Here is a 22,706-nt window from a genome sequence, read left to right on the forward strand (position 1 = left end):
TCATGTATGAGCCAAGTTCACGGTCAAGTCGTTTTTCTACTCCGTGTTTTTCCTTGAGTTAGAAAATGAAATAATGTAAGAAATTTCTTGCAGTTTTTTTTTGCTTTCTTTTTTTTCCTCCTCCTTGTATTACAAACGTGCCTGTCCAGAGATTAATCTCAGGAAAAGCCAAGCGATGTCCTCAATCCACAGTTTAAACTTTCATTTGCTAATCTCGAGATTTTCCCCGGGCAGCTGTCCTCTCTTTCCTGCACCTCTCACCGCCTCCCCAATCTCAGTGAAGTCACTGGCTGATAAAATGGGCTGGATGTGTGTGTTGCCCTACTTTGAGTTCCTGCTCCACTTTTGGCTTTTGGCTATCCATGCGACTGGACTTTTCTGTTCCCTTTTTGCGTCTGGTGTTTGACAGTGTTTGCTCTGTATCATTGTCTTTCAAAGCCGATTGGCCCAGTCCATCGGGCTTGTAGTTTCCCTTTGATGTCTTCAGACATGTGACATAATACAAAAATAACTTGTTTGTCCCATCATGTGACATTCTGAAATTCTTCCTTTGAGACCATGTTCCTGTGTAGTAATCCCAATCGCTTCCACTTAAACCTCATCACCCCAAACACATGGTTTTCTAATTAACTTATCTCATGTCCTTTTTTTCCCAGTATCATTACGTGACATTCCTTTTATAACACACACAACAAACTGTACCTGATGACTGCACAGTGTTTCATTCTCTGTCATTCTCTGTTTTCAGGAACAAGAAGAAAACAAAAGTGCAACTAGTTGGCCAGAATACTACATCGATCAGCTCAATTCAATGGCAGCTGTAAGTAATGACATGTTATAAAATAAATAAATATATATATATTTTTTTGGGGGGGAGGGGGTGGGGGGTATAAAATGGTCACAAAAAAGTCCTGGAAGAAGGACACATTCTCTGTCGTTCTTATTATCAAAGCCTCTGAAAAAGAGTTGTACCTTCTGGGCTATATAAATGAAACTAAACCCGACAACTATCAACCAAATAAAGCTAGTAGTGAGCCAATGAAACACTGTCTTTAAATGATATAATACTAGGGTTGTGCACATGTTGTCTGTCACATATTGTCTCTTCAAATAAAAACCCACAAACCTCAACTTTTGGCTATTTGCAATTTAGCGATTATGTTGTCACACTGAGCTTCGTAATAAAAACAAAAAAATCAGCATTTTTTTAGTTGCTTTTCAACTAAATCTAGTGCCCTCTGGGAATTCATTTTCCATGTGAATAATGTGCTTTGGAAATCGAGACAGACCGTTTTATTGCCTTTTGAATTGTTACTCAGACTTCAGACTCTAATCATAATGATGTTTAAATCTCTTGTTGAACAGAGAACGACGCTCCTCGCTCTGGAGAAAGAAGACGAGGAAGAGAGGAACAAAACCATAGAGAGCTTGAAGACGGCTCTGAGGACACAACCTATGAGGTGGACCAACACTTACCAGCCCATCCTTTACATTAAATGCCATGTATCATTACAGCTCTTATCATTTCACCTCCGCTCACCTTGTCCGTCACTCTTCTCAGTTCTTCGCCACAATATGTAAATGAGCCCTTTAAGAATAGAACACCCATAAAGGTCAATGCAGTGTTGGCGAAGAGATTTCTTATTGACGGAAATGTACATTCAAGGACACAAGGGAGACATTTGCATTCCGTTTTGGGAGCCTGAGCTTTACACTGCACTTTCAAAAAGCAAAAGCCCTTAGTTACTTATTACATTAACTGAAAACAATTCAGTTATACAACGGAATCTAAGCTGATATGCACATTAAAGGTGGAGTCAGCGATTCTGGAGAATGCTTGTTGACAAGATTACCTTTTGTCAAAATCATTGAATATATCCCCATGATCCACTACCTGTCCGCACTGGGGAAAAAATCCAGTGTTAACACACAGCCTAGGCTTTGTAAACTGGTATCTAGACAAATATGTAAACAAAGGGGGGGGCACCATAGCTAGAAACATGCCCGTTTACAGAGCCTAGGCTGTTTATTAACACTGGATTTTTTCCCCAGTGCGGACAGGTAGTGAACAAACAGTACGTACAAGTAGCAGATCATGAGGAGATATTGACTGATTTTGACAAGCATTCTCCAGGATAGCCGACTCTACTTTTGTGCTATTTTTGCCTACTGCAATTAACTCCAGGAATTGTTTTGCATTATAATTATATTTCACCTTAAAACTAGTCTCCTTCAAAGCACTAACATCAAGTTGTCGGTCCACAACAAAGAGATAGCCCCCCTTCTTTTAAATCTGGCTCATAGAGTTCTCCAGTACTTTCTGTATGGAGAAAATTCAATGTGAGATTTCAGGGAAAGCAAAGAAGTTTAAACAAATTGGCAACCTTTCCTTGACTATATCTCAGTTCTGAAGGGACCTACTTGACATCTCAAATAACTTTTATTTTCATTTTGACATTTGCAATAAAAACCTGTAAAGTTGAGTATGCCATGTTTGTTGTTTATTTTAATTCTATATTTTATTTTGTATTCCTTTTTTAATGTAATGTTCATTAAAAAAAAATCTATAAATGAAAAAATGTGTCTGTCCACTAAACCTTGCTCTCCCCTCTCTCAGGTTTGTGACCCGTTTCATCGACCTGGATGGCCTGACATGCATCCTGAACTTCCTGAAGAGCATGGACTACGAGACCACGGAGTCGCAGATCCACACGTCGCTGATCGGCTGCATCAAGGCGCTGATGAACAACTCTCAGGGCCGCGCCCACGTGCTCTCCCACTGCGAGAGCATCAACATCATCGCCCAGAGCCTGGCCACAGAGAACATCAAGACCAAGGTGGCCGTGCTGGAGATTATGGGCGCTGTGTGTCTGGTGCCCGGCGGACACAAGAAGATCCTGGAGGCCATGCTGCACTACCAACGCTTCGCCTGCGAGAGGACGAGATTTCAGGTGGGTTTGGAAACTAAGCAAAGAGAAAGACAGTGCAACGCTGGGGCCTTTAAAGGTGCACTATGCAACTTTGGATTTGTCAGATAAGTGGAAAAATCCTCTAAGGTACAGTATATTCTCATAACTGAATAAACAAGCTTTTCTTACAGGAAAACTGGATCCTTGGCTTGGAATACTGTTTTAAGTTAGACAAGCGACCAGAAAAAGTCACTGGTTCACTGTTGTTGTTCATTACAGCAGCAGGGCCCACAGTTTTGTATACAGTACAAGCATATTTTAGTCTGTACATTTGATTCCGGTTGCCTTAAAATAATTTTGTTTTGATTTAAAAGTGTAATTATTCAATACTAAGGATTACATGTAGAGTAAATACGTTTTTTGAACTAACTGCAGGCTCTGAAAATGTAAACACATGCCCCCTCCCCCTGAAACTGCACAGTGCACACTTTAAATCTTTTGCAGATAGATATAGACATCATTTAAAAACTGCCGCCGTGTGAAGATGTTTTAACGCGTGTAATGACCTGTCATCCCCTCAGACTCTTATAAACGACCTGGACCGGAGTACGGGGCGGTACAGAGACGAGGTCAACCTGAAAACAGCCATCATGTCCTTTATTAACGCTGTGCTGAGCCAAGGCACCGGAGAGGTGAATTACACACTCTAGACACTTTTATATGCCTCCTCTCACACTGAAGGTCATCATCGTCCCTTGGCAACTCATTCAAGAGACTCTTTAAAAAAAACATTGGTTGCATTCTATTTTCCCCTTCTAATTCATAATTTCTTTTTCAAATATAGACAAGTTTGGAATTCCGTATCCACCTACGATATGAGTTTCTCATGTTGGGGATCCAACCTGTGATCGATAAGCTACGTTCTCACGAAAACTCCACTTTAGACAGGTAAGATTCAGCAGGGATAAAAAAAAAGGTGTGTCTCAGTCGTTAAAGTAACAGAGGCTTTGAAGGAATTCACCTGCTCCTGCTAGTTTGGGTAGATTAAAAAAAAAAAAAAAAAAAAAGCTTCAGTCTATACACAAATCGACAAATCCTATTAATAGTTAATTAAAAAAAAAGACGTGATTCTTACCCAGACAACACAACAGCGCCCTCTAAACAGCTCAGGTGTTTTGAGACAGAGTTGATGTATTGAGCTGTATTTTATTGTTATTATTATGATTGTTAGTAGTAGTAGTATTAATTCTTTAGATATTAAAAGGCATCCCATTTGCAGGTTGCTCCTCTAATCCAGTCTTTTCTTCTCAGGCATTTAGACTACTTTGAGATGCTGCGGAATGAGGATGAGCTGGCTTTGTCAAAACGCTTTGAGTCGGTAAGGAAAAAAATAAAAACCCCTTGTCATTATTATTTCCTTATTTTTCTTGCATTGTTTATGACTGTAAAAAAAACACTGCAGGAAGAATTCACAATGGGCTGTTGTTGCTCTTAACGTCTTCTCTTCCAGGCACACATAGACACCAAAAGTGCCACTCAAGTTTTTGATCTCATCCGCAAGAAGATGAACCACACTGACGCATACCCGCACTTTATGTCTGTCCTGCATCACTGTCTCCTCATGCCACGTGAGTCTTTCTTTACATTAGTCTTCAATGGGCCCCAAACTCTAGATCACATTTGGATCAATACTGTCATTCTGAAATCAAAACATTTTGTCCTATAAAGTGTAATTAAAAGCGACAACAATAATAATCTGGCTCCCAAAAAAAAGTAGTACCGGTAGTCGTACTCCCACAAAACACACAGTACATCTGTACCTTCTGGTTTGGGGCCAAAAGAGATAAGAATGTTGACTTAGTGCTGATTAGTCAGTCCCAGAAATTGGATAAGCGCATTCCCAGCCAAACTGAACACTCTACTTACTCAAAGCCAGAGAGGCTAATATTTCTTTTTTTTGTTGGTCTGATTAGTGTTAACTTGCTTTCCCACGTCAATTGACTTAAAAAAAAAGAGCCATCAAACGGCTTTAGCAGACTATCCTCTTGCTCACATTCTTTCATTTAAATTCCAATGAAACATCCCTTCAGTTTTCATATTTTATTTTATTTTTAATACATTTTTACCAAAGCAATACTTCACTCCAGACATTATTTTATTTACGGAAGGAATCAAAATAACATTAATTGCATATGATGTGATGCACTTAACATTTTTCAAATACTTTGGTGAGCAGTAATAACAGGAAGCCTTCCAAAAGTGTGTGTGTGTGTGTGTGTGTGTGTGTGTGTGTGTGTGTGTGTGTGTGTGTGTGTGTGTGTGTGTGTGTGTGTGTGTGTGTGTGTGTGTGTGTGTGTGTGTGTGTGTGTGTGTGTGTGTGTGTGTGTGTGTGTGTGTGTCAAGGTTGTCAGACTAAATAACAAGGCAGCAGTAAACATGTCATCCTCCGTGATGGATGAAGTCTCACCAATTAGTAACAGAAACATGTCTCCCCTTGTTGTTGTAACCTGAGTGCCTCCCTTTGGTCTCATCAGTATCATTTTGGAAAAACTTCACCGTGGATTCTACTTAAAATCAGTACTTTTCTCAGATACAAAAGGTCAAATTAAATACAGAATTCTCCAGTACTTTATATATGGATAAAATTTGGTATCAGATTTAATTTTTCAGTTTGCCATTTTGCCATAGAAACCTGTATAGTATAGTAGAGTTGGTTGATTATTTTATTTTATCTTTTATTTTTGTATTCCTTTTTTCAGTGTTTTTTATGTGTGTGTGTGTGTGTTCATAAAAAAAAAATCTATAAATAAAGTATTAAAAAAAACTCTCTCTCTCCTCAGACAAGAGGAGCGGCAACACGGTGCAGTACTGGCTGCTGTTGGATCGTATCGTCCAGCAGATGGTCCTGCAGAATGACAAAGGCCACGACCCCGACGTCACACCACTGGAGAATTTTAACGTGAAAAACGTTGTGCGGATGTGAGTCCTCCCCATTTCACACAAACACACCGTCACACATGAATGAATGAACGAGTACATGGAACACATTACTCGGCCAGACATCTGACAGATGTGGAAGAGTGATGTGTTTGCTGGGAAGGTAAAATGGCCATATGCTCAACAGCATTAGCTCAAAAAAATTGCTTCTGCCTTTTTTTTTTTTTTTTTCGTTGGTTGATAATGTGTGTGTGATCTTCTCCGCAGGCTGGTCAATGAGAATGAGGTCAAACAGTGGAAAGAGCAGGCGGAGAAAATGAGAAAAGGTTTGTCGGACCGTAACTACCTTTCCTAAAATTGAAAAATAGATTGTGTGTTTAAAGATGGTCGCCGTTTAAAATCCTGTTTTTAAGTTAACGCAATGTGATAAATGCACCTTCCCCCATCACAGAGCACCACGAGTTGCAACAGAAGTTCGACAAGAAGGAGCGCGAGTGTGACGCCAAGACGCAGGAGAAAGAAGACATGATGCAGACGCTCAACAAGATGAAGGAGAAGCTGGAGAAGGAGAGCACCGAGCACAAGAGTGTCAAACAGCAAGTGGCCGAACTCACCACCCAACTGCACGAACTCAGCACTGTACGTCGTTACTTTACGCTCACTGGCTCACTTCATAATGAGCTTAAAGTTAACCCTGATTGGATATACTGTTTGATATTGACAACCTTTGGTGGTCCAGAGCAATCACTGAGTTCACAGAAGAGACTAAACAGCTTTTACAATCATCCCACTGTCAGGAGCAAACCCCTCAGATGCTCAAATGCCCCGGATAAAATGTGGAAATGCAAAATAGAAATAATTTAATATTTCTATCATGCTGCATAATCATTTTTATTTAAGGTTTGCGGCTTCCCTGAAATAGTAACACTTTGTCACAGGTAACCCTTATTGTAGAGTAGAGTAAAACCTTTAATTTCCCCATGGGGCAATCTGTTTTGCAGACAGTAGTCAACACAAATACATACAGTACGATGCAACATACACAAACACAGGACGAAATCAATATCAATCACTGTCACCATCGATCATTGTGATAGTGAAACATGTTTTGAGTATGAGATTTTGACACCAAAAGTACATATTAGGAAAGACTTACCTATTTGAAGTAGGAGGAATTGAACACAAGTTTTAAACAACGTATAAGATACATACAAATATAATGCGATAAACAACATGTTGCCACAAAGACACTCATCTGGAGCCAGTGGTTCCTTCCCTTTTTGGCCTTGGTGTGAACATAAGCTGTTAGCAGTTCACCCAATGAGTGATTTTTTTTTTTTTTTTTTTTTAAGATTTTTTCATTTGAAGGATGTTTACAAGCATCAGGAGGGGAAATGAATTATGCAGTATTTTCATGAGAACCAAAAGCAAAAACTAGTTGTATGTTTTTTTCTCATAATCCTTTAATCATCATTTGACCCCCTCTGGATAAGCATTTTCCTGTCCAGCGTTATCTGTGATAAAATAAACTCTACGACACCTGAACTCTTCTTCTCCTCCTCCTTGCAGAGACAGGCAGCTGTAGTCCCTGGAGGCCCTCCCCTGGCCCCCGGCCCCCCCGGCGGTCCCATGCCTCCTCTGCACATGCCAGCTTTTGGAGGCTTGGCCCCACCTCCCCCACCGCCTCCCGGGGGCATGATGCCTCCTCCGCCTCCCCCTCCCCCTCCACCAGGCGGACCCCCACCACCTCCAGGATGGGCCCCCATGGGAGGCATTCCTCCCCCGCCCGGAGCACCATTGGGACCGTCCCTGATAAAGAAGAACATTCCCCAGCCATCCAATGCGCTCAAGTCCTTCAACTGGTCCAAGTTAGCTGAGGTGAGAACAATGGAGATGCCAAAAAAAACGCTTTATTATATTGATGCTTTGGCAGTAAAATTCTGAGATATAAATGTCTTTTTTTCTGCTCAGAATAAACTGGACGGCACAGTGTGGATGGAGGTGGACGATTGCAAGGTTTTCAAAATCCTGGATCTGGAAGACATCGAAAAGACCTTCTCAGCCTATCAGAGACAGCAGGTAATAGGGGACGACACAGTTCATCTCCACGCTTCACAGAAAGTCACCGTTTGGTGTCAGGGGTTGGGAGGCTGACTGGCTCAGCTGGCTTGCATTTTCAAAAAATTTGTTCTGTTTTGCAACTTTTGATTTCTCAAGCAAAGAGGGGGAAAGGTCAGATAATTTACAAAAAAAACACAAAAGTATGCCTAGAAAAAAAAGTAGAAGGGAGTTGCCACATAGATTTGGGGGAATTTATCAAATGATTAAATCGTCTTACACATTGTCTTACATTCAACTGGAATGCAGTTTTTGCTATTTAGGCCTGTGGTTTTGATCATTTCGCCGCCACGAGAAAAACGCATGAGTGAGCAGCTCAGAATCAGCTATTTACTTCTTCTGGCTTTTAGTTTCCATTTAATTAAGTTACTATTTCCTCATAGTCATAGTAACAAGGGAATGAGCATGTATTTTCAGAAATGCAATATGTCAACAGGTGCTTTTAGTTCCAGCTCAACAGAACCAGTGCTCAAACATGACCCCGGTGCATGTCCAACACGCATGACATAATGTGAAAATTGATTAGTTGGAAATGTCTCCGTTTACTCACGAATGCTACAAAAACATTCACTAAGTATGGGTCCTCAGTGTAGGCCTATGGATATGCAAACCTATGTGCACAGCATGTGAACTGTAAGCACGCACTGATCAACCAAACAACCACTCATGTCTCACTGCCACTCACTTCATTACTGATGGATCCGTCGTCAAGAACAAGCTCTGATTGATTTTGCTGTTTGTTTTTTTAATGGGCTGCAATCACGTAACTGCTTTCACTTATTCTAATGAGTGCCTACATCTTCCCTGCTTCTTGCCTGCATTTTAGGACTTCTTTATGATCAATAACAGCAAACAGGTGAGTGCACTTACAGTACAGTCGATATCTGGAATTATTGTCCCTCCTCTTGGATTCAATCACTTAGAATTTCTATGTTTATACGTTATGTCTCGTCCTACTTTAAGGTAGATCTTCTTAATGAATGCGTGTCCTACAGAAAATAAAACCATTGCCTTTATTTACGTGTTATATTTGCATGAATGTGTGACAGGTTTCAAAGCCTTTGTAATGTATTTGTCTTGTCTCGTTTGGGATATATATAGGGCTTGTGTGTCATCTTTCATCGTTGTGTGTCTGTCTGTCTGTCTGTCTGTTAAAAAATAACTCGCTGCTGTCTAACCTGTTTCCGTGACTTTCGCTTGCAGAAAGAGGCAGAGGATGACACGCTGAGCTCGAAAAAGTCCAAGGAGCTGTCGGTCATCGATGGCCGTCGAGCTCAAAACTGCAACATCCTCCTCTCCCGGTGGGTTCATGTCAGCTTCGCACTGCTTCACCCACACATTTCACAGGTTATTAAGATCTGTTTTTTAACCGAGTCGTATGTCAATACGCTGCAGGCTGAAGCTTTCAAACGAGGAGATGAAGAGAGCCATTCTAACCATGGACGAACAGGAGGACCTTCCCAAAGACATGCTGGAGCAGGTACGTCATCACGCTACTCTGTTGCCTTTAGTGCAGTGTACGCTGTTTGTTAATGGGCTGCAATCACATTACTGCTTTTTCTTATTCTGATGAGTGCCTACATCTTCAGGTTAGGGTTACTATTTTAAAATGCCTGAAGATTGCATGAAATGCATTAAGAGGAAGTAGAGGGTCTTTAAACTCTCTTTCGCGGGCGCTCCGGTGGCGTAGTGGATAGAGCGCGTACCATATTGGCTCCGGCCTTCGTTGCAGTGGTCGCGGGTTCGAATCCGACCCATGGACCTTTACTGCAGGTCATCCCCCCTCTCTCTCTGTCTCCCCATTTCAACTCTGTCTGTACTATCTAATAAAGCTTGAAAATGCCAAAAAATTACCTTAAAAAAAGATATACTCTCTCAGGAAAATATAAGAAAATTAACTTCTTAAACGGGGCACCACCCTTAAAAAGGGAAATTAATTGACATCAGTCTCATGAAGTTATTGTGATTAGATAGAGCAGGTTAGAGTAGTAGTGTAGTAGTAGTGTAAATGATAAATGTGGTTTAATATATCAACTTGTTACCTACCTCTCCACGGGTACATTTCCTCCTGGCGAATGGCGAAAGGGAATCCAAATGTAGGTTGGAAGCTTACTCAAGGTGGCCATTAGAAGTCTAAATAAGTTGGTGTCTATAACTGAAGATTATTTGTCAAATTCAACATAATTTGAGCTGTCACAGTGCCGTCGTTTCGCCAAAAGACACACACACACACACACACAACAAAAAGCAGTTGACGGCATATGTATTGTATCACTCCTAAAGTTGAAAGCACGCCAGGCCTCTAAAATAAGGGAGTTGGGGATAAATATGATTTATGGTAACCAGGTCACTGCAGTACATGGAAACTTAAAACCTGGTCCCTTGTGTACACATAAACACAGTGACTTGAATGGAAATGTGCGAGTGAAGAGTGAAGTTCTGCATGCCAGCACTTGTTTAAACAAAATTAAAATTAAATTGGGCTAGGTGACCGACTGTAAATCTGAAAACAGTATATTTGGGGGGGGGGGGGGGGGGGGGGGCGGCCTTGATTTTTGCACTGTAAAGGAACAGTAACATGCAGTAGCAGAATTTCATGGAGAGGCAGCATTACACAACCTCCCGTTGTCTTTAACCAATGCAGACGTTCATATAATAAAGTTTTAAAATGTGTAAAGTAACTCGTTTTTCTCCTGTCCCATCAGCTGCTGAAGTTTGTCCCGGAGAAGAGCGATGTGGATCTTCTGGAGGAGCACAAACACGAGCTGGACCGAATGGCAAAACCCGACCGCTTCCTCTACGAGATGAGCAGGTAGCTTTTAAATTCTGTACTAAACAGGTAATACTACCTTCAGACCGGAAGCGTGGGCACTATGCAAATCAGATATGCTGACACACAATAGCCATTGTTTGCTCTTAGTGAGATAAATGAAATGAAACATGGATTTCTATTGAGCTGGGAACAGTGCCTGCTTGTGTGAAACTTTATCACTTAATAGTGTCGGTGGATAAATGAGTGATGTAATAACAGCATTTGTCCTGCCATCTTGTAAACAAAGTCCTGTAAGATAATAGGAACAAAGGAAATGTGTCACAACTCACAAACCAAACAAAAGACTCCTACGTGTCTATTAAATGCATTTTTTTAATAAGTTACTTTTTTTGGCCAGTCACTTGTGTTCAGTCAGTACAGGATGGACCGGAGGACACATGTCGCTGTGGCATTCATTAGCTCCAGACTCTGTGGTTTCTAAGCTGAAATTGAGGAAACTGCCAAAAATAAGCTCCAATACCACAAGTAAAAATGTCTATGTGCCATTTAGTAAGCACACGGGCGGCTTGCTTTATTTTGCTAAATCCCAAAGTTCCATGTTTGAGGGTTTAGTCTAAATTTGCGGATTTCCCTGTTTATAATTTATTATTTGGCTATTTTGGTTCTCCACTGACACGCTTTTTCCATCTCCGGCTCAGAATAAACCACTACCAGCAGAGGCTGCAGTCTCTGTACTTCAAAAAGAAGTTTGCAGAGAGGATAGCGGAGATCAAACCCAAAGTTGAAGGTGAGAGAAGTATATTATATTTGTTAATAATTCATATTTTTTTTTACCATGGAAAGAGGTCTATTTATAGTGAGGAAAGTATTTTCTTTGAAGCATCCCTCTCGTTTTTCCTGTCAGCCTTAAAAAATTCAAACATTTTGCATTTTTTCCTTTTTTATATTTACAAAGTCAGTGAAGTGCCAGATAATAAAGTCTGAAAATAAATCATTCTAGCGCCTATTTTTTTTCAAGGATAATCATTATTTAATGTATGTTGTGGTGTCTCAGCCCTGACCAAGGCGTCTAAGGAGATTCTACACAGCAAAAACCTGAAGCAGCTGCTGGAGGTGGTGCTGGCCTTTGGAAACTTCATGAACAAGGGTCAGAGGGGGAACGCGTACGGCTTCAAGGTGTCTTCACTCAACAAGATCGCTGATACCAAATCCAGTATCGACAAGTAAGAACATTTTTCAACTGTAACAATGAAACCTGCTGGCAGTAACAACAAAAAGAAAAAAAACGGCATGAAGTCTATAAAAGTCACATCTGGAACAGGGAGGGCGATACAGATGAAACTCCATGTGTTTTTTTTTCATACCTGAAGCTACATAATAAAAGCAATATATTGCACATTTGACACATTCACCTCAGTGTGTCCGTTTTCTCTTGCTCCTTGCAGAAACATCACTCTCCTGCACTACCTGATCACTATCCTGGAGAAGAAATACCCCAAAGTCCTGAAGTTCCAGGAGGATCTGCAGAGTATCTCAGACGCGGCCAAAGTCAAGTAGGAAGAATCTGCTCCCCTGACTCATCCTACTGCTTTTCCTCTTTGCTCAAACATTCGTCCCCTTAAACCATCCATTTTTATCTTTCCGCGCAGCATGACTGAGCTGGAAAAAGATATCGGCAACATGCGCAGCGGCTTAAAAAGTGTGGAGACGGTGAGTCACAATGATTCAAGAGAATACACATGCTATGTGTTGGTACCTTGGTACAATGTTTAGCACAGGTTAAAGGTGCACTATGTAACTTTTGGTGTGTCAGAGAAATGAACATTCTGTAATGTATATTTTCATAACTGAATAAACCAAACTTTCTTCAAAAAATGTGATCCCTGGAACATTGTTTGAAGTGAGAAAGCTCCCCAGGAAGATAGTTTCACTGGAGTCGTAGACAGCAGCAGGCCCCGCTGTTTAGTTTACAAACGTATTCAAGTCTTAAATTTGGTTCCAGGTGCCATACAATAATTTTCTTTTCATTTATGGTGGTAGAATAATTCAATACTAAGAATCACATGTAGAGTCCATATGTTTTATAAACCCTCTGCTGGCTCTGCAAATGTAAACAAATCCCTCTCTCCTGAAACTGCATAGTGCACCTTTAAGTCTAGCTCTCCTTTTCATGTTTTCCTCGTTCTTCTGAATGGTTTGTAGGAGCTGGACTTCCAGAAGAAGGAGCCCCGGCAACAGCCCGGCGACAAGTTTGTGTCGGTGGTGAGTCAGTTCATCACCGTGGCCAGCTTCGGCTTCTCAGACGTGGAGGATTCTCTCACCGAGGCCAAGGAGCTGGTAAGTCCACACACAGCCCAGGGTGTGTTTATGATATACGCCCACCGGACACAGCACTGCCGTCGCTATAGCAGACACAGAAAAAGCCCTGCATCCCATTTCCTCCCCGCACAGCTGTTCTTCTACACATCAGTCACATTCGAAAGGAAAGCTAACAGCAGGAGGGAAGTGTTTGGACTTCCTGCCCGCCGCTCCACTGATGCTTTATTGGTCAGTCCGCTCGTTGTTGTTGCACACATGGCAACCAGCGAGTCAATACAGAAAACCAGAAACGGGAGCGTTGGATATTGATTTTGACCTAACATTTTGTCAACAGTTTTTTATCAAAATTACTTTTTAGGCTGAGAAGAAGAAATTCAGAGGCTTAAACCCAAACAGAATGACCACTTAGCCCAATCGCTGACCATTATAAAATAAAGTATATTATTCACTTATTAAGGGAGCGCTCAAAACCCTGCTAAGATAAATGCATGCATCAGTCCACATTTATTGGTGCAAGGTGGGAAGAGTTCCTTATCTTGAGCATGTTTTTTTTTGCACCGTAGTGTGTTTGCTGCGTTGACCCGAGTGCTCAGCTGGTCACATGGCAACCATTAGTTTCTGTGAATCATTTACTGCGTCCCACAGTTAAATATCTGAGAGTATTTACAGTGGTCCTCTGTAGTCATGATTCTGGAAACCGAGAACATGTTGACCCCATAAACAGCTCCTTGCATCTGGTCTGTGTGCGGATAAAAAGAAAAGAAAAAAAAAAGTGGTTGCAGAAAACCAAGAAGTAGAAAAAGAAAGTTGCTGTGAAGAGGAAGAAAAAAAAGTGACTTTTTAGGCATTTTCTTTTTCATGTGTCCAATTGATTCCTGTTGTGAGGAAGTTAAAAGCATTTGAATGCAACCACTATCAAAAAAAAGAGAGACATGAATGAACAATTTGACTGATGATAAATAAGTTGAAAGATTTTTTGCTGACAGAGTTTGCGTGTCGCAGACAGGGCTGTCGCTAAAACACACTCTCTCACACTCTCACACACACACGCACACCTCTCAGACGGTGTATGTGTTCTCAGCGTGATGTCACATCTGGATGTTCTCCTTTTTAACGTACTGTGAAAAATACTCTACAAACACGTTGCATTAATTTGGGCTCTGGCTCCAGTCTCCGGCCTCAGCTGTAATCAGTAGCCGGTCAGATCTGGGTTAACGCTGGCTTCAAAGCCACCGGGTGACGGGTACCCTGCTCCTATTTCAAAGAGCTGAGATTCTAATGAGACTCCTGTAAAACAGTCAAAGACAGTAAAACATGGTAGCACTGTGTCCTGCTGTAAATCTAACTGTGTGTGTGTGTGTGTGTGTGTGTGTGTGTGTGTGTGTGTGTGTGTGTGTGTGTGTGTGTGTGTGTGTGTGTGTGTGTGTGTGTGTGTGTGTGTGTGTGTGTGTGTGTGTGTGTGTGTGTGTGTGTGTGTGTGTGTGTGTGTGTGTGTGTGTGTTTGTGTGTTTGTGTGTGTGTGTTTGTGTGTGTGTTTGTCTGTCTTTTTGTGTGTCTGTGTGTGTGTCTGCAGTTCCTGAGGGCAGTGAAGCACTTTGGTGAGGATGCCAGTAAGATGCAGCCAGATGAATTCTTTGGCATCTTTGACCAGTTCCTTCAGTCGTTCGCCGAGGCTCAGCAGGAGAACGAGAACATGCGCAAACGCAAAGAGGAGGAGGAGCGCAGGGCCAAAATGGAAGCCCAGGTACATTATCAGTCCCTGTTTTTAAAATCCTCCACAAAAAGAACCCGAGCGATTATAATACACGTACAGTATAGCATAGTGTAATTATGGAGTATAATCTGTAATAATTAGGAAAATAGATGAAATAATTCAAAGTTAAGGTTAGACTTTGTGTCTTTTTGGAAGAGAATTAAATACACAGAAGTTTAGAGAACCAACTGTATCTATCTTGGTATCAATCTTCTCGTTCAACAAAATCAAAACGATAAACACTATCATCAAACTAAAAGGAAATTGACATAAGGCTGAGTAAGAGACACTGCTTTTAGTACAATATGTTTTTTAATTTACAAATCCAATACTGTTGGCTTTGTGCAGCTCTTGTGTTAATAATTGAATAACAATTGGTACTGTCAGTGTATTGTGAATTTTCTAATAAAAAGATAATAACAAAACGATAAACAATTGTTTAACAGTACATCTGTTTAATTCCCTTTGTCACCAGCTGAAAGAGCAGAGGGAGAAGGAGCGAAAGAACCGCAAAGCCAAGGCCAACGGCGAGGAGGACGGCGGCGAGTTTGACGACCTGGTGTCGGCGCTGCGCTCGGGGGAGGTGTTCGACAAAGACTTGTCCAAGATGAAGCGCAACCGCAAGCGCATCAACAACCAGAGCACGGACTCCAGCAGAGAGCGACCGGCCACTAAGCTCAACTTCTAAGCCCAAGGGGGGAGGGGGGCAAGGTCATCATCCTTGTTTGGCTCGCCCACCACCCACCCACCACCCTGCTCATCATTAGTTTCTCCTCTGGGTCAAACTGACATGCACATTCCTCCAGACCCTCCTCCATTCATTCCCCCCCAGCTCGGCTTCACGGCGCAGCACGTGTTCAAAACCTTTTTATCCTCTTTGACATTTTGATGTTTAAACCAAGCAGAAGCCAACAGCTGTTATTAAAGACCAAAGTCAGATAATTCCCCCACTGGAGGGATCAGTTCAGTCCAAATGAAATGTTTCCAGATGTTGTGGTACTGGAGGATATTTTTTCTCTCCTGCAGGTGTAAAGAGATGCTCACGGTTCATTCGATAGGAAACCTGTTCTGTGCAGTTTTTTGTACGTCAGAATCGATGCATAGAGCGAAACAATTTGCAGATAGCAGAGACTCCTCCAGGGCTTGAGGCTTGACCCAAATGGAAAGATGATTCCATTAATAAAAAACACAAGGGGGGCCATTTTGTACGGACTGGTTTTCAGGATTGCGCGGGGATGCTTTCACATGCCTGATTTGTCATAGAGAAATCCTTTTTTGGAGAAAGACTGATTGTGGACTCCCTGTTGACATTGCCGTTCTCTTGCAGTCAGAACCATCACAGGACTGAGACACAGCTTTCGTTAGACAGACGTGGTTTGGACTGCAAGTGACGGGACGCGGCTTTTTCTATTCATCATTATTAACGTGCAGCATTTATATATATATATATATATCTGATGACTGTATGTTTTATTTGAACTTTTTTTCCCGTTAAGAGCTGGCCTTAACTCTGTTGATTTTAAATGTTGAGTGGGTACTCGCAAAAAAGGCCTGGGCCTAATCTGCAAAATGCTCAACACGTGTGGACCCTCATGTCATAGATTACATATATCTATATATAAGGTTGTGTGCTTGGTACACATGCACATAAAAAATTCATAATGACTATGCTAAATGCCATTAAAACAAGACCCATTCGATGCAATACATCTGTTGTTTCCATCTTAAGGGAGTGCCCTCCTTTGAGTTTACATTAAGTAGATGAATTCTGTTTTCTGTGTTCACTGGCTGGATTTACACTGCAAAAAAAAGAAAAAGTAAAAGCTTTGATATGTGTGTGATCCACATATGATGTTTTCATTCCTGTAGAAGACATCCCATGTGGAAGTTAAACCTTTTTGGAATTTAATTTGTCCCCTCGGCCGTGTGAATCCATCCAGTGTTGAACACCTCCATTGAACTTTTATAATTTAAATATTGCTTTCCATTGTTCAATTACCTGATGATAATAAATGGGAGAAAACGGTTAAAAGGGTTTCTGCATTTAGTTTCAAAGCATAATCACATAAATATTGTTTTATGCAGCATTAACCTAAGATTGAAAAGTTATATAACTTGAATAAGTTCTGCAGACAAAAACAAGAGCATAAAGAAGAAAGGATGGAAGAATCTGTTTGGGTTTCTGAAGTTTTTCACTTTGCAGACCCTGACAACGACCAGGCTTGTGGCTCCATCTAGTGGTCAGTACTTGCTACTGAACACAATACCTGACAATACTATTGCCATATTTCAAAAAAACTGTTTTTTGATCCGGTAGTTATAATTTAAAAGAATACACAGACGGACAGACAGAATGAGAGATAGAGAATATGTGTGTAATGATTGAACTCCTGAATGTCTTTGACTGTTTTGTGCAGGTGCAGCATCTCCCTGCCACAATCTCAAACATGACCCAAGTTCACAGACAAAATAAATAAGCTTTTCTTGAAAGCATTATTTACAAATGCAGTCAGAGGCTATAAAGGTGTAATAATAAACGTCTACTTTAGACTAAATAAAAACATTATGACAGGTGTGTTATAATGATAAAAACGAGTGGAGTCCACTGATTAAATGCAGTCTTTCTGCACAGGGAGAGGAAAAACACAGATATGCACAAACTTTGTCACGAAGGACAAGTTGTATACTTTATGCAAAGTAGAGCTGCAACGATTAATCGATTATTAAAATAATCGCCAACTATTTTGATAATCGTTTCGAGTAATTTTTGAATAAAAAATGTCCAAATCCTCTGATTTCAGCTTCTCAAATGTGAATATTTTCTGGTTTCTTTAATCCTATTATGACAATAAACTGAAATATCTGTGTTTTTGACAAAACAATACATTTGAGGACGTCAACATGGGCTTTGGAAAATGTATCTAAATTTTTCACCATTTATTTAATAATTTCTTATATAATCGATTAATCGAGAAAATAATCGACAGATTAATCGATTATCAAAATAATCGTTAGTTGCAGCCCTAATGCAAAGTAGACTTAAATTTCAGTTTTCGGGAGGTAGAGAGAGCATTCTCATAGAGAAAGGGTCATTTTTACCCTTTAGGACAAGGTGAGTATAAAGAATGATAAGACTACACAAGGGTTATTACAAATCCCCCCACAAAGCTGATGTTACAATCTACAAATATTCACACTCGAGCCAATTATTTACTGAACTATTTACTTTTCTAGTTAATGTATCAGTTGAGGACAAGGCCACGAGTCCTTATCTGAAACTTTCTGAATCATTTGACTCACAATCAAGATAAATCAGGTCATAATTAACTCTTGCAACAACAACAAAAAACAGAACATGTTGATACCATCTCTTCAACATTTACATACGTTTATTACAGATGCAATACTCCTCTCGTAAGGCTTAGAGATTCTTTAAAAAAAAAATGTGTGCGAACATGTTGTTAAAAGAAAACCTGTAATTGACGCTCACTTCAGGAGAAAACCACATGTTAGCTCGTCCTGCGGCTCCTGCACAAAGCGTGACACTCCGGTATAAAAAGCTCTGCCGGCGACTTCCACCACTACAGCTTTGAAGTCTCCACACTTGGTCTCCTGAACATAAAAACACAAACCAGAATCACACATCTCCGTAAACCAAAGTTATATTGAATTTTTTTGTGTGACATGTTGAAGATAATAATAATAATAATAATAATAATAATAATAATAGATGAACTGTGCTACCTCGACAGCTCTCCCTGTGAAGGTGGATCCAGTGGCCCCGCTCTGAAAGGTCCTGGTCTGGTTCAGCTGGATGAGACCTCTGTGATACTGGAGAGCCACTCGGGCTGTAACGCCAGAACCGGTCGGGCTTCGGTCCACCTGAGAACACGTTTAAAACCGGTTAAAAAGCCGGACTGAGATAATACTTAATACCAGGATGTCAGTGCCTGTTTCATCTTTTATCTTTAATGTTTTCCTTCCCTTCCCTTTTTTTGTATATTCAAAGTTTAGATTAAATATGTTTGTTTTCAGTTTCAGATCGCTCTCTTTAACGAGTCAAATGACAAGGTGGCCTCTGTCTCCTCCACTATCAGTGACATACCTGAGCTTCTGCAAACACACACATGTTGGCGGTGGGCTCGGAGGAATAATCATCTTTGCCATCTGTGAGGATTGTGCCATAGAGGAAGGCCAGATCTTCACTGGTTGGATGGTGCAACTTCACCTGGAAGAGAATGAGACAAAGAAGCTGTGAAATCAAGGTACACAATATGGTCCAAATGTACACTGTGTGGACAACACTTTTGCATAGTCTTGTCCCTGATACTTGTTGTCTGGCTTAATGTTTCACGTTTTGAAAATGTGTCATGTATGTTATATTCATGATTATTATTTACAAAGAATCAGCAAATTGGATCAATGTAAAAAAAAAAAAAAACATTAATTACTTTTTTTTTTAAGTAGAATAAAAGTTGCAGTTCAAGTTTTCCCATGTAAGTTGTCAGCCTAAATAGAAAAAACACTGTTTTTTAAACAGAGAGAATCAAACTTTTTATTCCACCTTCTCCATCTAAAAATCCAAAATATGTCTGGTATTTCAACCATTAGAGGATTCATTATTTATTGGGATTGTCATGACTTCTGAAGTCAGAATGCTGTGTGTGTAGTAATTTAACACACACACTAATCTTGTCACAACACCCACTTCTGACCTGAGATTTGACAGCGTTGGTCACCGCTGTGGCTGCGTCCACCAGATCTCGAGTCCTGGACTTGGTCACATCCAGGCCAAACCTCTGGGCGTCCACAAAGGCGTAGTAGGCTCCTCCATAGCTGATGTCAACCGTCACGTCACCAAAGCCCTCCACCACTACCTTCACATCTGGGGGGAAAAAAGCTATGTGATTAGACCTGCAGGATTCAAAATAAAAAAATTAAAACAAAACGTTATAAGTATGGCTAGGTATCGAAGTTCAATACTTTTTTGCCACCGACCGGAATGCCTCAATACAATTGAGAATCGAAGAATGTCTTGTCATTCAACATCAGTGTATAAGTAAGCAGCATGCTTGATGTGCCAATATCTAAAAGTAATGGTGGAGCTGCAGGGCACTTGTTCTAATCTGAAGAAAGTTACTTTGATTTCAGTGTATTTAAAGTTGTATATTGATATTTTGTAATATTGCCATGGAGCTGCAAAATAAAACTTGTGTTTTGTCCACCATAATGACTAAGATAACCTTGTTAAAATGGATTTCATAAAAGGTGTATCTTAGAAAGAGTATTGTCCAGGAACCGGTATCGAAGTCAAGGTATCGGTATCAGTATCGATATAGATATCTAAACGTTTTGAACGATACCCAGCCCTAGTTATAACAGTGGTGTGCCTCTAACCTGTATCAAATGCAAACGCCGGCACGCTGAGAAACCTCACGCCTCCTGTTTTGCCGGCGGAATACTCCACGAAGGCCTTGACCAGACCGCAGGGACAGTGGATGTTCACTTGGGTTTCTGGGGACTGCGGTTCTTTCACTAGTTTGTAGTCCACAGCGAAGCGTCCCAGCGCGATGACAGCGTGTCCACACATGGTGCTGTAGCCCTCGTTGTGCATGAACAGCACGCCCAGGTCGGCCTCGGGCAGCTCGCTGTCCACGATAAGGGCTCCGTACATGTCATAGTGTCCGCGCGGCTCGTACATCAGCACCTTCCTGAGGTGGTCCAGGTGTTCCCGCACATAGCGCCGTTTGGCTAGCACGCTGTCCCCTTTCACCTCTGGGTAGCCGCCAAGGATGATCCGTAAAGGCTCTCCGCCCGTGTGCATGTCCACCACCGAGAGCTCGGCCCCCTCGTGAGGTGGGAGCTGCATTTCCATTTCGGCACTGATTTATAGAAATTAATAGAAAATAGATAAACGGAATGGTCATTTCGACATCACGTGTGTTTCTATTATTTTATCCACCCCATTTACATATCTGAGGGAAATCTATAAGGTGGTCTGAGGAACTTTCAGTTTTTGTTAATTCTTGCACCCCCTTTGGACAAAAGCGAAAGTGTTTTTACTATGCCAGCTATAGTTCCAGGGTGAGGGACCCATGACATGTTACATGTAATTCATGATCAACATAGGAAAAATTAGACTGTTTAAGAAATATTTAAAAGTTCCTTGTAGAACCTTTAATATCACACATCTCTTGTCGCTTGTTTTTTTTGTTTTATCACATCTAAACATATTTTAGAGTCACTCAGGAGTCAGGGGCCCTTTAAAGGCTACCTATATTGCAAAAAAGAAAAAAACATAACAGGGGTTAACTCAGATTTCCCTCATTTGGAGTGTATGCTGTTCTTTACCTGTACTATAGGACATGTTGTGTCGCTGTTGTTTTCATAACATCAAACTACGTAACACGCACTTTGAGCTGCATTTACTGTATGAGAGGTGCTATAGAAATAACGTGTATTATTATTATTATTGGGAAGCAACTGAAATCCTTAAAATGTTCAAATTAATTTGTGTCTATCTCCTGCACACAGGTTTATTATCTTTTTTTAATTTTTAAATCCAAGTCACATTCCTACCTAGGGTAAAAATGTAACTAGATCAGCTGAGTTCTCTATATATTATATGGGCTGAGAGTGAAGTCAGAACAAATGCTTATGAATTTATAGCCTAGTACATTTTCTCGCGCTCACAGGATAAAAATATGTCACCTTTCTGGACTTTGTCAGCAGAAAAGTTTGGTGCAAAGCGGTGACTTTGTGAAAATCTTTACTTTTTATTCTGAAGTCAGGTCTACCAGATGAGTTGAATGCATTGAATGCAAAGTAGGCTAAAGTTTAATGACCAAAAGTATAACAGTATGCGGATAATGCTGTAAAAGGCCAGCGGTCTTTACCTTCAGTTCAGAACGGATCGTAGTCCCCTGCTTATGACTTCTGACTTACACTTGAACAGTGCTAAAGCGTGCTAAAGTCCAGTTATTTCTACTTATGTGCGGTCCACGCGTTTTTCTTTTATATATGTTTTCCCTTTATATATGTTAGAACTCTAAAATGAGACATTAGCGCCCCCAGTGTCCTGGAGGGCTACATGCATACAACTGTCAATACTCCATGTATGGATTATATTTTCTTTCAGTTATATTAAAAATCACCTTTATTTTGGAGCATAAACCATTGTTTCCAGAATTCTGAGGTTGCTTTAAAAAGTGGGAAAAGGGACTAGAAATTATTTTGTATCTACTATGTCCATATCTTAACTAAGGATGTCAGGGGAAAACTCAACGTCATTGTTAATGAGGGTCACCCCTCAATTGGTCTTTCGAGGATAAATAAAAGTAAAATAAAAGTTAAATGAAACAGTCAGCGCTTTGTTGTCCCTCCGTGCTTTTGTCAATTAATTAAAAAAATAAACTATAAAACAAAATACAACATGTTAACATTTATACCGGGTTGGTGTGTTTTCAATGCTTTTGTGTTTGTGTTGCACAACAGAGGAGACTAAACAACAGGCGGTGAGCAGGCATCGGTTTTCATTATTCATTCACTGTTGACAGGTTCCCTGGATGCATGCAAGGTCATTTCTTTGTCTCTAATATAAAAACAGAGTCAACTGAGTCAACATGCTTGCGTCCTTACAGTTCACACTGAGGTGATTCGCAGTCACACAGGAAAATAAGAAAAATAACATCCAGAACTAAAAGTGTGCTGTTTGTTCATTTAGGCTATACATCATGGATATCATTTCACACAGACAGAATAAACAAACATTAATGTCCGCTGAGGTTTGCATAGCAGCGAGTAGTTAATACCCACCATTTAAAACCTTCTGCCATCTAAAAACCCGATAGCTTTACTTTCTCATCTTACAAGTAGGCAAAGGTAAAATCACTCTGTC

General features: G+C 40.7%; 2 protein-coding genes across 4 annotated transcripts in view; one reads left to right on the plus strand and one right to left on the minus strand.

Annotated features, from left to right (window-relative positions):
* daam1b (dishevelled associated activator of morphogenesis 1b) overlaps positions 1–17,349 on the plus strand; it is a 48,023-nt gene extending 30,674 nt beyond the window's left edge. For 2 of the 3 annotated variants that reach the window (XM_080047871.1, XM_080047872.1), the window contains exons 4-26: positions 749–820; positions 1,366–1,460; positions 2,618–2,951; positions 3,491–3,601; positions 3,754–3,857; positions 4,221–4,287; positions 4,420–4,537; positions 5,750–5,888; positions 6,114–6,172; positions 6,298–6,485; positions 7,416–7,724; positions 7,818–7,925; positions 8,791–8,820; positions 9,168–9,265; positions 9,360–9,444; positions 10,670–10,776; positions 11,436–11,524; positions 11,792–11,960; positions 12,183–12,290; positions 12,387–12,447; positions 12,940–13,074; positions 14,630–14,800; positions 15,285–17,349. In XM_080047871.1, coding sequence (XP_079903997.1) covers positions 749–820; positions 1,366–1,460; positions 2,618–2,951; positions 3,491–3,601; positions 3,754–3,857; positions 4,221–4,287; positions 4,420–4,537; positions 5,750–5,888; positions 6,114–6,172; positions 6,298–6,485; positions 7,416–7,724; positions 7,818–7,925; positions 8,791–8,820; positions 9,168–9,265; positions 9,360–9,444; positions 10,670–10,776; positions 11,436–11,524; positions 11,792–11,960; positions 12,183–12,290; positions 12,387–12,447; positions 12,940–13,074; positions 14,630–14,800; positions 15,285–15,497 — 2,970 coding nt within the window. In that variant the 3' untranslated portion in view covers positions 15,498–17,349. The remainder of the gene's footprint in view (positions 1–748; positions 821–1,365; positions 1,461–2,617; positions 2,952–3,490; positions 3,602–3,753; positions 3,858–4,220; positions 4,288–4,419; positions 4,538–5,749; positions 5,889–6,113; positions 6,173–6,297; positions 6,486–7,415; positions 7,725–7,817; positions 7,926–8,790; positions 8,821–9,167; positions 9,266–9,359; positions 9,445–10,669; positions 10,777–11,435; positions 11,525–11,791; positions 11,961–12,182; positions 12,291–12,386; positions 12,448–12,939; positions 13,075–14,629; positions 14,801–15,284) is intronic. The other variant, XM_080047873.1, reaches the window with a different exon arrangement.
* An 872-nt stretch (positions 17,350–18,221) lies between these two features.
* l3hypdh (trans-L-3-hydroxyproline dehydratase) lies at positions 18,222–21,845 on the minus strand. Its single transcript, XM_080047709.1, has 6 exons — positions 21,706–21,845; positions 20,207–20,691; positions 19,525–19,694; positions 18,915–19,037; positions 18,554–18,691; positions 18,222–18,421 (listed from the first exon to the last, which is right to left on the minus strand). Exons 2-6 carry the CDS (start codon positions 20,682–20,684, stop codon positions 18,296–18,298), a joined length of 1,035 nt encoding a protein of 344 aa, XP_079903835.1. The 5' UTR covers positions 20,685–20,691; positions 21,706–21,845; the 3' UTR covers positions 18,222–18,295.
* Between the last annotated feature and the right edge of the window lie 861 nt (positions 21,846–22,706).

This window comes from Ammodytes marinus (assembly GCF_949987685.1).
Source record: "Ammodytes marinus genome assembly, chromosome: 19".
NCBI lineage: Eukaryota > Metazoa > Chordata > Actinopteri > Uranoscopiformes > Ammodytidae > Ammodytes > Ammodytes marinus.